The 17805-nt window shown below is 33.7% G+C and overlaps 1 protein-coding gene across 2 annotated transcripts; it reads right to left on the bottom strand.

Annotated features, from left to right (window-relative positions):
* Positions 1-7562: 7562 nt before the first annotated feature.
* On the bottom strand, positions 7563-17419 carry LOC111044563 (zinc finger protein 271-like). 2 transcript variants are annotated; one of them, XM_039424791.1, is made up of 4 exons: positions 17237-17419; positions 16163-16270; positions 10694-10777; positions 7563-9399 (listed from the first exon to the last, which is right to left on the bottom strand). In XM_039424791.1, exon 4 carries the CDS (start codon positions 9157-9159, stop codon positions 7933-7935), a length of 1227 nt encoding a protein of 408 aa, XP_039280725.1. In that variant the 5' UTR covers positions 9160-9399; positions 10694-10777; positions 16163-16270; positions 17237-17419; the 3' UTR covers positions 7563-7932. The 2 variants fall into 2 exon arrangements, with proteins under 2 accessions (XP_039280725.1, XP_039280726.1); XM_039424792.1 differs by lacking the exons at positions 10694-10777; positions 16163-16270; positions 17237-17419 and having other exon boundaries at positions 7563-9091; positions 9176-9269.
* Positions 17420-17805: the final 386 nt, after the last annotated feature.

The raw sequence follows: 17805 nt of genomic DNA, 5'->3' as shown, positions 1-17805 counted from the left end.
TAAAATTAAACTGCTGAATATATGCCTAGGTAGGTACTAATAGTGTTCCGCTCTGTTGTGCACCGGTTTGAATCTAGCCCTGCTTGGCAGTAATATTAATGAAAAAAATCCTCATAATATTACTGAAAACGGAATGAAATAAAAATTCTCATTGCAAGTAAGTTACCTATATAGCTTTCAAAAAGTTTCATCAATTTACCAGGACATGAATCGACTATTTTTCTTTTCCATTTTCAATTAATTAAGTTACTGTAATTGAAAAATTAATCAATATTATAATCAAACATTTCAATAAATTACTTAAGAATTTTCATTCATTTTATCAATTTTGATGGCCATATAAGGAGAAGTGAATATAAATACGGTAACTTTGTTTCCATATTGCAATTATTATTTTTTAAAATGTAATGTTATTTATCTACTTGCTTAGATCTTTCTAATTTCCAATTCAACAATATTCTGGATAAATAAGGAAGGATATTATTTATCTAGGAATTAGCCACCATCATTCAATTTTATTTGATGAAGTAGGCTAAGTTTTGTAGCTTGATGAAAAATAATAATCGAACCTGGCATTTGAAAAACTAAATCTCAATAATTATTAAAAGATCAATTTTGTCAGTCAAATAATATTTTTTGTTCATTTCAGCATGGTCGTAACAGCATATTTTATCAAAATTTTAGTCTCGTAATTCATCCATCAAACAAATTTTATTCCTAGTAAATTAATATAATTCGCAAAAAATGAAACTCGTAATTGAAATTAAAAATTCGCGGTCAAGTAGGAATAGGAAGTGATAAAAAGGTAACAGCTAACAAGAACCGCTATCCATCCGCTACAGTAGCGGCTACCAGGTTTAGTTGGTAGCTCTGTCTTATCACTGTTTCCGCTACCAAAGTCTGCTAGTGAAATTCGCGTTTCTTAGGCGACTCGCTTTTTTATTATACAGCTAACATGGTTGTGAAGGTCGTATTTCACTCCTGGCCTTCACAACAGCCCTCCAAAGTTTAGCAAAAATCAACCAATTACTCGGATAAATTATAAGCGGGGGTTGGAACTGAAATTGACATAAGGATATATATCTTTGAGTGTTATTTAATTTTTAGAATGAAGGGTAAAAAATATCGGTATTAACGATATTTTTACTGTAAAAACATTGATAGTTTTTCAATGATATTTTTTTTGTCATCGATGTTGATGGACCGATATTACTATCGATGTCAAAGGATTGATGGCCAAACACTACCTCAAACAAAACAGGTATCGATACTATTAATATCGATTAATATTTCTATCGATTCATCTCTGGAGAAATAATCCATTAATTTTTAATCGATATTTGATAACTTCGATTAAATGCAGCAACGATTATTTCATAATCATCTACCTCTTCAACGTTGCCAGATCGTCTTTCAACAATGTAGAAACACTAGCTGGCTGCCTCGCTTCGATCGCGAAAATTATCAATTGATAAATCAATTTTCAAGATATTTAATCTCAATTTTGAAAATTTGGGTCTATTAGAAAATTATGGGTCTAAATCATTAGAAAAAAATCTGGTGTGGCGCACTCACACAGCTTTCCTTGCCGTTATGAAAATTTATTACCTGACACTAGCGTTCACGCGCATCTCAAGTCTACTTATACACAGAGCCAGCTGTGGTGACAGGACAATAACGCTGGAGACATACGAGGTCTGCTATCTCTTCATAGTGAATCATTCAATAGAATCAACAGTTGCCAACAGTTTGCAATTGGATAATCACATTTTCTCGAATTACGAGCTTATTTTCAATTTTAGGTGAAAATGCTACTGAACATTAATTGTAGAGATTTTCATTATCAACCTTTTTCACTCTTTTTTTTTTGTTTAAATTGTATCTGAAGCCTGATAATTGAGAATCTAAAATCAAACTTTGCATAGATGGGGCGGAGCTCCTAAAATTTTTTCAGATATGGAACTTTTGGCAGTTGATAGAGCTTATCAATGACTATTTTAGGTATAAATTTAATCAAAATCGTTGGAGCCGTTTTCGATAAAATCGCGAAAAACCCTGTTTTTGACAACATTTTCACCAATTTAGTCGCCATCTTTAATTGAATTTGATCGAAATTGTTCTTGTCGGATCCGCATATTGTAAGGACTCAAAGTTTTAAATTTCAAGTCATTCCGTTAATTGGAAGATTAGATATCGTGTACACAGACGCACATACACTCATACTTAATAACAATCTATACTTAATATACTTACAATCTATACAATCTATACTTAATAACACACACACATACAGACCAATACCCAAAAACCACTTTTTTGGACTCGGGGGACCTTGAAACGTATAGACATTTACAAATTGGGTACCTTAATTTTTTCGGAAAGCAATACTTTCCTTACCTATGGTAATAGTAAATAAAAATATTCTTTTGAAAATAATGAGCAGTTGATATTATGTTTCAATTCAATTTAATTTCAGTTAATTTTCAAAAAACATAATACACGAATATGAAATACAATAAACAACATATTTTGGAATCCCCCTACTAGACTATCAATCTGTTTGGATGGGGGGGGGGGGAGTTCCACTCTATACATATAAGCTGAATCATATAAGTAGATATAGAAGTAATAGAAGCTCATAGAAGTAATTAATAGAGAATACACTTATATTGTAGATGTATAATTAATATTTTAATTATAAAATAGATAATACATTGTGCTGATGTATATTTAAGAATAAGTATGTAGGAATAAATATACTTAATTCATTGATTAATAGAATAAATAAAGAAGAAAAAAACAATATTTCATTGAGGACCGCAGTGGCAGGGATTCCAAAAATTCTCAGAAGAGAGAATGAAAAGAAAAAAGCATAAACCAGAAATTCCAGCATGTAAATGTGGAAAAAACGAAGATACACCGGTGGTTCATTCAGATACACCGGTATCACCTTTATTTGAAGCGCTCAACTGAGAAGTTACTTGGCACAAGGTCTAGAACTCTTACCAACATGAGAGGTGCTAAATATGTAGCATCCTCATTCATATATCTGTAGATTTGAAATATTTGCGGTACTTTGAGTAGCCTAGCCTATATAGAATTTCTACAATATGGGTCGGTTATTCAATTTTACAGAATCTAAATTTGAAAACAATAATTATTATTGTATCCTTTATTATACGTTTTCATGCCTAGTCCACACATAAATAAAATTGGCCCAGTAAGCTGGTCAGCTTAGTCTTGTCATCACACTGCTGTGTGGACAGTGCGGTGCCTCATCAAGACCAGCGCTAGCAAGTGACATATCCATTATAGAAATTAAAAGAATATTAACTGAAGGGGATACAATAGAAACCATAAAAAGGAATGTAATAACAATAAAGCTTATATCAACTCAATTACACAGAAAAAACAGCAGAGCAGACGACAAAACAGGAAACAGCACGAATTGGTTGACAAGAGTGTGGATGGGTGGTTTGGCAGCGCTGGCCTACACTCGACAAAAATCGGAGCAATGTCCAACCAAGTCGAACGCTGGCAAACCACCCATCCACACTCTTGCGCTCGTCGTCATTTGTATGCATTGGCCTATAGTGTGGATGCGGCATTATATTTCTCTTCATTCTTATCAGTAAAAGAAAATTCTATAGATGGAAATAAGTAAGATATTGCAATTACTCAAATGCTATTGAATGAATTAATTCGTAAAGCTTTTGTTGGTGGGGATGTCTCTAACGAGAAGGTTCCACCTCGCCTGAATATATGAGCCAGGACCGCCAATTAACGTGCCCATCCGTTGACATGTGAGTGACATGGTTTGCTATGCAAGCACTCTATCCACTACCCCCTGTGATCACTTAATAAATTCTTCAAATACTCTGTTAAATTTGACATTTTCGGCCTAGATTGGTCAACCTTTTTCTGACAAGTTTCCAAACAAAAATATCCGTCTCAGTTTAAATTACCCCGCTAATAGGGTGAAATACGAAAACATGGCTTCAGATCCGTATGCAGATACTTAGTTTAAAGTTGAACGGAGAAATGTCAGCTGTTCGTTTAAACCCCCTATGAAACACGTTATTATAAATGCAATCATACCTACAAGTAAACTTGGTTTAGCGTTAGACGTAGTGTTAGCATATGGTCTTAAAGTAGATTGTGCACTAGGTCGGTGGAGCGAATTAAATACAATGTGATCAAGTTAGTGCATCTCCTTGCACTAGGTCGGAAGCGCGGCGCGACGATATTGGAATAGACCCAAGCTCTACTCGAATAGCTTTGAAGCCTGCTCTTGCAGTGCATGTTGTGTATTATCTATTCTTATTGTAATTTTGTTAGACATTTTATTGTAATGACATGGCCTAGTGCAGGGTCTCCAACCTTTTTTATCCAAGGGCCACGTTGTTAATTCTTGGGAGGCTTAGAGGGCCAATAACAAGGATGTACGTGGAGTTTTGGGGGTGTAAAATTATTATAATTCCATTATAATAATATGAGGAGTTTTAAGTAGATTTAATTAAAACACAGGAAGAAACAAACCAATTCAGTTCAATACAAAGTCCAATTTATTGAGTGTAAAAAGGTCATAAGAAAACTTGACAATGCATGAATTTAGCAAGTTAAACAAAATGATAACTTTTTTATAGTAATAAGACAACTTGACAATACACGAACTCACAGAAAGTTACCAAGCTAAAAGAGAATACTTATTTTTAGTGAGAAGATTGCATTCCTTTTCCACTTGAAATGTCCGCCCATTTAGGATCAAACTTTGTAGTTCCGATCATTAAAATTGTTTTCAAATGTTCATCTGACAAGAAAGATATGTATTTGGATTTATCAGACTTCATTTTTGAAAATGTTTGCTCACACTAGTAGGAATTTTTTTCAAGTTATTAGAGTCTTTTTCTGGGAGAGACATGTACAGTCCGTGCAGACCATTTGCTAATATCTCACAATGGTTGATCGCTGCTTGTTTACAGCTAATTCTACACTTATAAAGAAATTGAGTGGTTAGTAAGATAGTAAGAGAAGAGTACTGAATACAGTTGTCAAAAATGTATATAAATATATATTTAAATAAATCTGTAGCAATAACTCTCGGCGGGCCGGACAAAATCTATCTGCGGGCCGGATGTGGCCCGCGGGCCGTAGGTTGGAGAGCCCTGTCCTAGTGTACTGTATGCATTTTCTGGCTGTAATAAAATCATTGAACTGTTCGGGGTCGGACCGCCTAGCGCCGCGCTCCTACTGCAATGCGGTCAGGTCGTAAATTTTCCGCGCTCGGGTAACTTCGTGAGGTCTCGGCTGTTTCCGTCCTCTGCTTTAGTAAACAGCCTGCTGTTCTTTTGTCTTCCAGTTAACATTCTAATCAACTACCTACGATTACGGTCTCTTCTATACCCAAACAGATTATAAAATGATCAGTTATACTTGTTTTAATTATTGCGCCAATAGAATTATTAATATAATTTGAAGAATTTCTGTAGAAAATATGATCTAAGCAAGATTGTGAGCCATTAACTACTCGTGTAGGTTTATTTATGTATGATTTAAAGCCGTTAGATGAAAGTAAGTTGAAGTATTCATTAACAACGTTTGAGTTACGGTTTAAATCTATGTTTAAATCACATTCTAATCAACTACCTACGATTACGGTAAGTTAATGGGATGTACCAACATTTTCTCTTCTTCCCTTGATAGTTCCTCTTTCTCTGCTTCATTCACAACTGCCAAAAATAGCATTTCTTCATCAGTCATCCATCACTCACATCTGCCACTTTATCACAGCCTCAAATTAGAACTGACTTCAATTAGATCTCTAACTTCAACAACTATGTCTTAATTCAAATCGCAATTGACAAGTATACGTCACGACTAACTAGTCCAAACCGGCGCCGCGGCGCGCTCGCAGTGCACGGACCTTCCATTTTCCGCTCTCCTACACACCGCGCCGCTCCACCGACCTAGTGCACGCTCACCTTAAGAGCGTTTATTGGAGATAAAGTTGGAGAGTATTGTTTGATATTTTACGCCATTGTCAAGATGCCTCCAAAAAGTGTTGTTTGGGAGCATTTTGAAGAAAATAGTTATTTGTATATCTAGAGTGAAAAGTACGACTTTTTCTCCATGTGGGAAAAAGTTTGAAGCCCGAGGCAAAGCCGAGGGCAACAATTTTCCTGAGGGAGAAAAAGTATTTTTCGCTCGTGATCTACACAACATTTTTCCTCCATCTACATTTTTTTATAGAAACTGCAAATAAAATCATTTTAATAACTTACGTATTGGTGACAATGTTTCCTAACAACATAACCTAAAATCTAAAACCTAAAAACCGGTCGGCTGATTGGCACTGCCGATTGCGCTATCTATAGGCTAAAGTTGTAACTTAGATCAGCTGAGCGGCTACCAAAAATGGCTGACTCCAGATAACACGTTTCAGATTTGAATTGCAGATCAAAAATATTTGTTGGCTGGTATTTTGAATAGAATAAAATATTTTAAAAATTGTATAAATTTTTATTGTCTACTAATATTAAGAATATAATATCATACAAACATATATTTCATGAGTTGATCAAATTTCTTGTTGTGGTATTGAATTCAGTTGACTCAATGACATACACCCCTATTACGCTTTCTCATCTGAGCTTAGACCTTCTAACCTATTACAATGTGAGTTTTTGAAATAGAGATGCTTCCCATGTTATTTAAATGGAGTCACTTTTCCTCCCTAGGGAGTTTTTCTGTTTTTTACTACCGAGAGCGAAAAAGTAACATTTTAGTATTATGTTTCAGGAAGTAAAGTAAGTACTTTAGACAGTAGGTGGAGGAAAATAAAATTAGTCGATCTTTTCTGAACAGATTGACTGAACCTCAAGTCAACTTGATTAAATCATCATGATCATACTCATTTTGGGAGTGGAAATAATAGTGAATAACTTTGAAACAATAAAAAATGGAGGAGGATCAGGAATACTAGATTTGAAATTAAAGTATACTATGAAAATAGCATTCTCTCATTGGTTCTTGTGGATTTAATCATGATTAGAATTCAACAGGCTTTATGCAACCGGGCTTAAGATGGCAGTACTGTAGAAGATTTTAGTACAAAAAACGATGTGACAAAAATAAACCACTAATATGATTCATTATCATTCTACATTAACAATGTTCAAGACTTTTTGTATATAAAAGTAATATATTCTATACATCATTATAAAAAAACTAGAATTATTTTCTAAAGAATTATGATTGAAATCTCAAGGGGTTCTTTGTATTGGATAATATTAAATGAATAAGAATGGAAAAAGCAAAGAAATATAATAAAAAAGGTCCATAGATCGAAAGAATAAGCAAATCACGTCGTTAGTCTTTCATAAAAAATAAAAAAAAAACAAGAGTATCATCATGTCAATCATCTATTAGATTTCCACATTTGCAGTGAACATTATGTTTTCCAACATAATATTCATATTAGGAAAAATTGCTCTACAAGGCAGGTTCATAATATAAGTGTACTAAAGATTTCAGGGCCGAAGGACATTTATTTTTGATAAATAAAGTCATAGCTATGCTTACATGGAGTCAGGTTTTCACCCTGCCAAACCAACATGGCCATCACCACAAAGCAATTGCTCTGAATGGGACCATCCAGCGCATTCCCCCTCACCTACCACCTTCAAATCACTACTCTCCACCTACATGAAGCTGCTCATGGGAGAAAATGTTTTTCATGGTACAAGGGGGTGAACGAACCATTGTAATAGTTGACAAAAGGATTGAAGTAAGATTTTTTGACATCTCATTTCAAATACTCTCTTGTATCAACAATTCTCAACATTTCGACCTCAAAACAGTCTTATTAGGCAGATAAGGAATCAGGCTGATGAGAGTGCTTCATATCTGCAAGATTTCAAATTGTCTTGTGTATCAACAAAAGACTGTACACTGGTAAGGTTTCTCTTTGGTGTGAGTTTTTATGTGAATATTTAAAGTACTAGATTGAGAGAAACGTTTTGTACAGACTGTACACGGGTAAGGTTTCTCTTTGGTGTGAGTTCGCATGTGGACATTCAAGTCACAACTACGAGAGAAGTGTTTTGTACAGACTGTACACTGGTAAGGTTTCTCTTTGGTGTGAGTACGCATGTGGACATTCACATCACTACTCTGAGAGAATTTTTTTGTACAGACTGTACACTGGTAAGGTTTCTCTTTGGTGTGAGTTCTCATGTGAATATTCAAAGTACTAGATTGAGAGAAACGTTTTGTACAGACTGTACACTGGTAAGGTTTCTCTTTGGTGTGAGTTCTCATGTGAATATTTAAAGTACTAGATTGAGAGAAACGTTTTGTACAGACTGTACACGGGTAAGGTTTCTCTTTGGTGTGAGTTCGCATGTGGACATTCAAGTCACAACTACGAGAGAAGTGTTTTGTACAGACTGTACACTGGTAAGGTTTCTCTTTGGTGTGAGTACACATGTGAACATTCAAAGTATTAGACCGAGAGAATCTTTTTGTACAGACTGTACACTGGTAAGGTTTCTCTTTCGTGTGAGTTTTTATGTGAAAATTCAAATTACTAGATTGAGAGAAACGTTTTGTACAGACTGTACACTGGTAAGGTTTCTCTTTGGTGTGAGTTCGCATGTGGACATTCAAGTAACTACTATGAGAGAAGTGTTTTGTACAGACTGTACACTGGTAAGGTTTCTCTTTGGTGTGAGTACGCATGTGGACATTCACATCACTACTCTGAGAGAATTGTTTTGTACAGACTGTACACTGGTAAGGTTTCTCTTTGGTGTGAGTTTTCATGTGAAAATTCAAAGTACAAGATTGAGAGAATCTTTTTGTACAGACTGTACACTGGTAAGGTTTCTCTTTGGTGTGAGTTCTCATGTGAATATTCAAATTACTAGATTTAGAGAAACTTTTTGTACAGACTGTACACTGGTAAGGTTTCTCTTTGGTGTGAGTTCGCATGTGGACATTCAAGTCACTACTCTGAGAGAATTGTTTTGTACAGACTGTACACTGGTAAGGTTTCTCTTTGGTGTGAGTTCGCATGTGGACATTCAAGTAACTACTACGAGAGAAGTGTTTTGTACAGACTGTACACTGGTAAGGTTTCTCTTTGGTGTGAGTTCTCATGTGGACATTCAAGTAACTACTACGAGAGAAGTGTTTTGTACAGACTGAACACTGATGAGGCTCTGTAACTGTCGTTTTGAGTGTTGCATTTCTATCTCCCTGATCTATGACATCTCGATTTCGATTAGGTTTTGTTTTTACTACCAGTATTTCATTGTTTCCATCTTGTGATTCACAGTTTTCGTTTCCTCCTCCTTCTTCTTCAGAGGAATCACCACAACTACCAGCTGATTGAGACACCTGAAAAAGTCCAAGAAATTGATTTGAAATTTAATTTTCAGTGCAGGAAAATGTCAACAAACACATTGTTTTCTCGAAAACAAACACTGCATTTGTACAGTAGTTGAATCCAATGCATGAGCTGACTTGTGGCGAATCGCATAGATTATGTTTTAGAAGTATCCATACATCAATCTCTATGTATTCAAATAGTTTTGCAAATAGTCAATAAAATTAGCAATACGAATGGAATTCCCAATAATATATCTGTTTGATTCACAATTTGCTTTTCTGAGCTTTGAGGAGTGTGAATTGTTTTTTGAAAATGAAAGTGGCATAACCTACAATTTGTGCCAGACTGTATAGTATATATTGGAAATGGGACAGCTTTAGGCATCAGGCTTTTATGGTTTTCTTCATGTCAAGTACTTGTACAAAATGTGATGAATAAATATTTAGTGAACCCTTGATTAGGTCTAGTATGTTGTATTGGATTAAATAGAATTGAACATAACGTTTGCACATGTTATATTTATTTGCTAAAAACATCTTATGATACAATAAAAACTGACAAATAATATCAAAATACAAGAGGCAAACTCTGAGTTCTAGGTTGAGTAGTTGAATACTCTCTGAAAAAAGATATTCACTCAAACAAGACCGTTGAGAAATTTTATCTTGTATGTCGTTATTGAATAGATACTTTTTTGAATGCTGTTCTAATCATTCAAAACTTTCAAATCTTTAAAGAATCATGAGGTTCTGGTAAAAACCTCTTTACCAGTTTTACATATATGAATTTACAAAATAAGTGACATTGCACACTGCAGACGTCAATCTACTTTTAACTGCTAAACTTTTGCAGACATTTGATATCATCATCATATTTACATTTCAAAAATATCTTTACAATAAGTATTATAATAATTATTTGTTACTAATCTTTTTCAATGGCATTTTTTTATTTATAGAACTGATATCTTGATTTGTAATATCTATTAACCTACATGCTAGTATGTATTATGTTTTTTCAATAGATATTAATTGTGTATGATTCACACATTTATTGGAATTAGTAATAACATGAACAAATCAAATATATAACATCAAAGTATATTAGGTGAATGAAGTTTGTTTTTGCTTCTAACTGTAAGATCTCTTCTGGTTTTGCATCCATTGTACTTGTTCAGTGAACAAGTTCCAAGCTCAAACATCATTGATGCTTCCTTACCGCCAAAATAAGGAAGTATTTAGATAAATATGATATGTTTCTCTGAAATATTTATGCACTAGAATTTGAAAGCTATTGTCTTACTCACAAATTCGTGATCTGAGCTCTGGTTCTGGTATTGTCTTCTTGCATTACTATGCAGTACATAAGCAGTGGGCAAGGTTATCTCTGAAACATAAACCAACATCAACTTGACCCTTGAGGTATGCAAGAGGACATAAAGCACAATCAATAGATGTTTATCAAAACATTCACTTGTCAAAATCAAATGCTACAACTACTGAGGCTGAGCAAATATTTTTAGCACATACAATTTTACATTTTTTTTAATCAAACGATCTGATATTTACAAAACCGATCATTTATTCAAATGATTTTGAGATACTAGCTTCTGTTCTTACACCATTATCATTCAAGTAAACAGTTCACTGGAGATTTATAATGTTATGATCTATAATAGTTTAAGATACGGATATTGTGTTGCAGGAGAATGGTATTTTAATTAATGACAACCGCCTAGTTTCTGACGTAATGAATAAATACTTTATTGAAATGCCTAAGAATCTTTCTGATTCTTTTCCTGCTTTACCCACCCATATTCAGGCACAATCTTTAGAGTCCTTCAGAATTAAAACTAGCCATAAATCTATTTTTTTCAGCCCTGTTACACTTGTTGAACTCAAAACATTTGTTGACTATCTTTCTACTCGTAAAAGTTCGGGTGACGATGTTGTGACTGCTAGAATCCTTAAAGATAACTTTTCTTCTATTTCTTCAGTTCTTTTATATTTGTTTAACTTGTCGTTGGTATCTGGTTGTTTTCCTGAAATACTGAAGTCGGCTACTGTTGTTCCTATCTTCAAAAAAGGAAATAAACTCAGTAAAGAAAACTACAGACCCATCTCATTATTACCAGTCATGTCAAAACTATTTGAAAAAATTATAAAAACTAGATTACTTTCATTCCTCAATAGCTGCAACTTTTTTTCGGCCTGCCAGTTCGGTTTCAGGGAAAATCTTTGTACAGAAATTGCCTTACAGCATCTTTTGGAATATGTCTATTCAGGATTAAACAGTGGCTGTAGTGGCAAAACAGCGGGAATCTTCCTGGATATTAGTAAAGCATTCGATACAGTTAATCATAGTCTGCTGTTCCGCAAGCTGGAGAGTGCTGGTGTAAGGGGAATTCCACTAGATTGGTTTAAGTCCTTCCTACAGGGTAGGAAACAGTATGTAAGGATCAGAAACGTTGCAAGTGAAGTATTACCCATAACTTGTGGTGTGCCGCAAGGTTCGGTTCTTGGCCCTATTCTCTTCTTAATTTTTGTAAATGATTTGTATAATGGTGAATTGAATGGACGGATAACTGCTTTTGCGGACGACACTGCTCTTTCATATAAAAGTAATAACCTTCAAGATTTACATCAGAAAATGCAGTCTGACTTGAACAAAATATCTCTATGGTTTACATGTAACAAACTTAAAATTAATGTTGCCAAAACTAATTATATGATGTTCAGTCTCTCTGGAAGTGCTGACTTGCCTGCTCCACTGCGCTTTCACTCTCCGGTTTGTTCCTATTCTAGCTGTGACTGTCCCAGTATCAGTCCAGCAAAGACTATCAAATATTTGGGTCTTTCACTGGATGAAAATCTGAATTGGAGGCAACAAATTGAAACTCTAAAGAAGTCTTTAAGGTTCTATTTGATGATTTTCCATCGCATTAAATATTTGTGCGATTTTAATGTAATGAAGGAACTTTATTTTTAATTTGTACATTCCAAAATTGAATATGGAATCACATGTTTGGGGAAGCTCCTATTACGCTAACCAGGATCCAATTATTAAACTTCAAAAAGCTTTTATAAGATTGATAACGGGCAGTAGGTTTGATGATCATACATTTCCACTGTTCTGTCATCTTAGAATTTTGCCTGTTAGGTTCCTATATGTATTCAAGGTTTTGTCATTGTTCTTCAATATAAGTGGAAATAGAGGTGTGACAATTGATTACTGTCAGCCTGTTACCGCACTTCGACAGACCAGGCGGACTGCGGCTTCCCAAGTCAGATGTCCTAAACCCAATTGCACTCTTTTTCGTAAAACGTTCATTTTCCTGGCACCTAGATTTTATAATGCTTTGCCGCTTGAGGTCAAGAATGCCATTGCTGCATGTAATTGTGGAAATAAGATTAAGAGATTAATTAAAATTTGGCTTTTGTCACTCACTCCCGAAGCTCTAGAGTTTTTGTTCATAATTATTGTTTAATCCGTCTATTTTTCTTTCCATTCTGTTAACTTTGCATTCTGTTATCTTGCTTTTCTTTTTATTTTTTCTCCTCTTTATTTTTTTTTGTATTTTCCCTGCTCTTCTTACCGTTTTTTTTTTTGCAACATAAATCAATAAATTAATCTTTTCACACAATTTGAATCTCTATTTTTAATGATTTTCTTTTGCTTTCTCTAATTAGCATCATCTCTTTAATAATTAAATACTAATATCCTATTTTGATTACAGCCCATAAATGTTTTCTATATCTCCTCTAGTTTTCGAGATATCCGCTCTTGAAGGTGTGACATTTATGAAAAAAAACCGTTTTCCACCAATTTTTTCCTATTTTTGCTCTTATAACTTTTCAAAAATCGATAGGAAAAAGCCATGCTGATTATGAGCTTATAGAGCATTAAATTCTCTTCAATTTGATGTATAATTTCACACTTTTACAAATTTCCTTACACCTTTTTCAGCAGCTTTAGTGTTGAGTGTGAAATCTCCATTTTTGCAACAATAGAACAATATTGATGAAGGAATTTGGAGGGAATGTTTCAAACACAAGTTTTGACTTTGCAGCTCTGTTGAGACTAGTTGAGAGGAGAACATATCAAAAGTCCCTATTCCTAACTCATGTGCTAAGGGGATGAGGGTGGTTTGAAAGTTGCATTTTTAAGCGTTTTGCTTCCATGCTCATATCTTGAGAACAATGTGTTTAACCGACATAACGAACTGTCCAAAAATGAAGCTTGATAAATTCTCTAAACTTTTTGTTCAGTGGAATTTTGTGATATTCCCAACAGTTCCCGAACATCTCCTTGGATAAGCCAAGATCTTATTAATCTGAGAGACTTGGTCCTGATGGCCTATGAAAGGTTTCAACAGGAGGGCTCAGGTGAATCGAAGTCTATAGTCTATGTATCAAAGACTGAAGGTCAGATACCATCTTGAAACCAGGCAGGCTAGGCTCTCCTACAATGCAGACATTATCAATGGGGCCTCAAATAAGTGTCTGGCAGCCTGGAATGTGATCCAAAGGGAGACAAAAGCATCTGCCCCAACAAGTGTCCCACTGTCTTCAGAGGAGCTGAACAACCACTTGGTTGACTCTATCCAGCTCATCAGGGAGAGGATTGCTGCTTCTCCAGAGGCATCAGCATCACCAACACAACTGCTGAGAGAATCCAGGCAACCACCAGCGGCTACCCTGACTTGGCACAGTGTCACACCAGAGGACATCTTGAGGATCACATCCAGTATGAAGAGCTCTGCTAGTAAAGACTTTTATTATATGTCTAGTAGGTTTATAAAAAGTATTATTAAGCTGATTGTCGTTCCCCTGACATACTGTATAAACCTATGTTTAGCTCAGTCTGTTTTTCCTAGCCAGCTTAAATTGGCAAAAACGATTCCAGTTTTTAAAAAAGGTGATAGATGTGACCCCAACAATTACAGGCCAATATCTATATTACCTATACTCTCAAAGATATTCGAGATGGTAATAGCAGAGCAGCTATATGAATTCTGTGAGGTTAATGGCTTATTTGCAGGTAGACAGTTTGGATTCAGAGCGGGGAGGTCCACTGTTGAGGCTGTGGGATATTTAATCTTAAAAGTAATTGAGAGTTTGGAGTGGGGAGGTCTTGCTGGGTTGACTCTCTGTGATCTCAGCAAGGCTTTTGATACTGCCGTGCTACCAATTTTTCCTTAAATCGGTTGGAATAGCATTTAACACCTATTAACCTAAGGATAGTTGTCGGCTCCAATGTAATAGATTCTTGATAAATTATGAATGGATCTATCGCCTATGAATGAGAAATCCAGTTTACAGAGCAAATGAACTTATAATCTTCATGGATAAAATTATACAAATACAAAGAACAATAACTTACAAGTCTAAGCATCTAAAATTAGGTAGCCTATTACAAACTAAAGTACTTATCCAGTTTACAGTTGAAAAACAGTGGCTATTGGCTTGTATACACACAAAACAAATTTTATGGACAAAATAGAACACTATAAATTGTTTAAAACTCAATTTAAAACATTAATAAATTCACATGAACGAAAATGATTCAGAGCAAAAATTTACAACACAAACATAGCCAGCCATTAGTTTCAGAGAAGCAAGAACAGGAAAAGCCTAAGTTACAAGTCACAAAGCCAAAGCCTTGTTCGGTGTCGATTTTACAGACACATCACCAAAAAAAAATTATAAATTACAAGTTTAGAATTCACACCCTACATCTGTTCTCAATAAAACTTTATTTTGAAACTGTTATTTTAAACTTTCATATATATATTCTCTATTTAAATAAACTATTTATTCTGTTTCTCAGCCTCGGTGACACCATGGAACGATGCAACAATCATTTACGATAAAAAATTCTCCGTCGAAAAGTTTGTCCGTCTATTGATGACTCTGATATTTACTATAAAGTTCCATAGATCTCGAATTGAAGATTCGATTCCAATGTGAGAAAAAAAATGTAATATTACAAATACCCCCCTCTTGACATAAATAAAATCTTACTGTTTGAAAATTGTTGAAATTAAAATTGAGAACAGTAACAATTTTTTCTATAAAACATTACATGTCAACAATAATTGAAAATTATTATAAAAATTCAACAATAGCATTTGTTATATGTTTCCAAACAATATTTCAAAGTATAGAATATCAAAATTACTTTTGATTTAGCTTTATAATTTAAAGGAAAATATCTCAACAGAAAGTTTAATATGTAAAGAATAGTTTTTTGAAATTGCACATAAATTTAATAGATAGAAAAATTCAATTTTTTATTGCATAAAAAAAATTAGTATGTTGAATGAAAAAATTTATTATTATTATTTATATATATATATATATATATATATATATATATATATATATATTTTTTTAAATGAATTGATGAATTGTTACATTTAATTTCCACATAAAATTTCAATAAATCAAAAAATGTTCATTTCTTTCACTATTGACGCGGTTGATTTTATTGATGCACATTTTGGAAAACAGTCCGTTAAGGCACTAAGTATGATTTTCAGTTAAGTGTGACTCCAGTGTGATGACATCAGTGTTGGGCTGATCTGGATGCACATAGTGTTGGGCTGATACTTGTAGTCGACTGATGCATATCAAACTCGATACAGGTGACATCTCAGTTAGCATTACCAAAGCTGTAAGTAACTGAGTTTGTAGTTGACTCATCTGTCATTATCATTACCCTCGCACAAGCCTAGAGTTCATGTAGACATCATCCTCAGCAAAACTTTACCTGTTCGTCAACCAAAACTTCCTGCTTGCCAAGCCAGGACATGGTGTAGTCAATGTCAATCTCTTCTTTGATGTCGTCTTCATCCATGTCTCTTGGCTCAGACTTCACCTGCAAAGAATGATGATACTAGTTAAATAGAAGACAACTGTAGAATAGGGGATCACAAGGGTCCAGGGTTTGAGTTATGAGCAAGAGCAAGTGGATAATGTATAAAACAATCAATAAAAACTATGATGCGAGAGAAAGTATGATATGAAAAAAAGAACTTTGATATTAAATAAATTTTTAGTTCAATATATTTTTTGAGGTTATAAAACTTAATTCATAATATTAATTAATTATGAATAATCATAATAAAATATACTTTTGAGGTTATGAAAACTTGAATACAAGTAAACTTGACTTCACGTTTTCAAAATTGCCCATTCAACTTCAATGTTAAAAAAAACTAGAAATCAAGGAACATTGACCAATGCAGGCACAGCATAAAATTGGGAGTTCTTCTGATTGGTTACTCGGCCAGTTATAAAATGTCTTGCTCATCAAATTAGAAGAGCATAATCTAAAAGTTAAAAGAAAATGTTACAGAAGCTAGGTTTTTGCTTTTAAATGGCAAAAAATTTATATTTTTTGAAATACTTTAGTAATTTTAGAAAAAGCACAAATGATAAAATGCTAAAATGGGCTACTGGACATTAAGACAATTTAAAATGAAACTCCTAACGCCTAACCTCAATGAAATAATATTATAAAAATCGATGTATTAATAAAAACCTGTTATACCATTATTTCTGCCGATTCAGTGATTGAAAGTAGGTTATGCAATATCCACTGAAGAAGTTCAACAATTTTCAATTGTGGTCAAAAATAATAAAGCTATAAATTATTATCGAGTCTCTAGTCACGGAATAAGCATACAGTGCTTCTTTCCTCTGTGCTCTAGTGTATTGAAGTGCACCTTTTTCAAGACATTATGAGAGCCAAATACATTTATAACATAATGCTAACATACAAAATAAATCAATTGAGCTGAAACCCATAAATAAAATAACCAATTAAAATAATAAATCTTACCCTCAATACTGGATTCATGATGAGATGAATGCCTTGCCTTTTCTTTTGCAGTACTGTAAAACTGTTGTTTGTAATTCTATTGCAAAATGAAATGAAGATAAAATGCAGAACGAGATATCAGATTCCAATTACAATTATTTATTATCCCGCCGATACAAGACTAGAAAGAAATCTGAATAAAAATTTAATCCATTCTTCAAAATAGAAATAGAATTTCATAACACCCTGTATCATTATCAAAATTGTAAAAAACATCAGATCATCACAACAAAAATTAATTTCAATATATATTTCAATAATTTCAGACTATTGGTCTTCTATTCACAATCATTTCATAATATATCTGCATTTCATTATCATTTAATATAACATTTCATTTATAGCATTTATAGCAAGTTTATTTCACATTTATGATTTATCATTCAGGGTTTCAAAATTATTTAGTTTTAATTTTGTGTTCAAAAATTGTATAAAAAGCAAATTATTTAATATTATTAATCATCGTTTGTTGGATACTATAGTTTATTTCGACTTTTCAATGTTCTAAACACAAACTACATTTCATGACA

This window comes from Nilaparvata lugens, chromosome 3 (assembly GCF_014356525.2).
Source record: "Nilaparvata lugens isolate BPH chromosome 3, ASM1435652v1, whole genome shotgun sequence".
NCBI classification, from domain to species: Eukaryota; Metazoa; Arthropoda; class Insecta; order Hemiptera; family Delphacidae; genus Nilaparvata; species Nilaparvata lugens.
Note: the sequence above shows the minus strand (reverse complement) of the source record. Positions and strands in the feature narration are given on the sequence as shown.

Excerpts from the sequence above, each read along its gene's own strand:
- LOC111044563 (XM_039424791.1), bottom strand. The coding sequence starts at position 9,159 with ATGAGAACTCACACCAAAGAGAAACCTTACCAGTGTACAGTCTGTACA.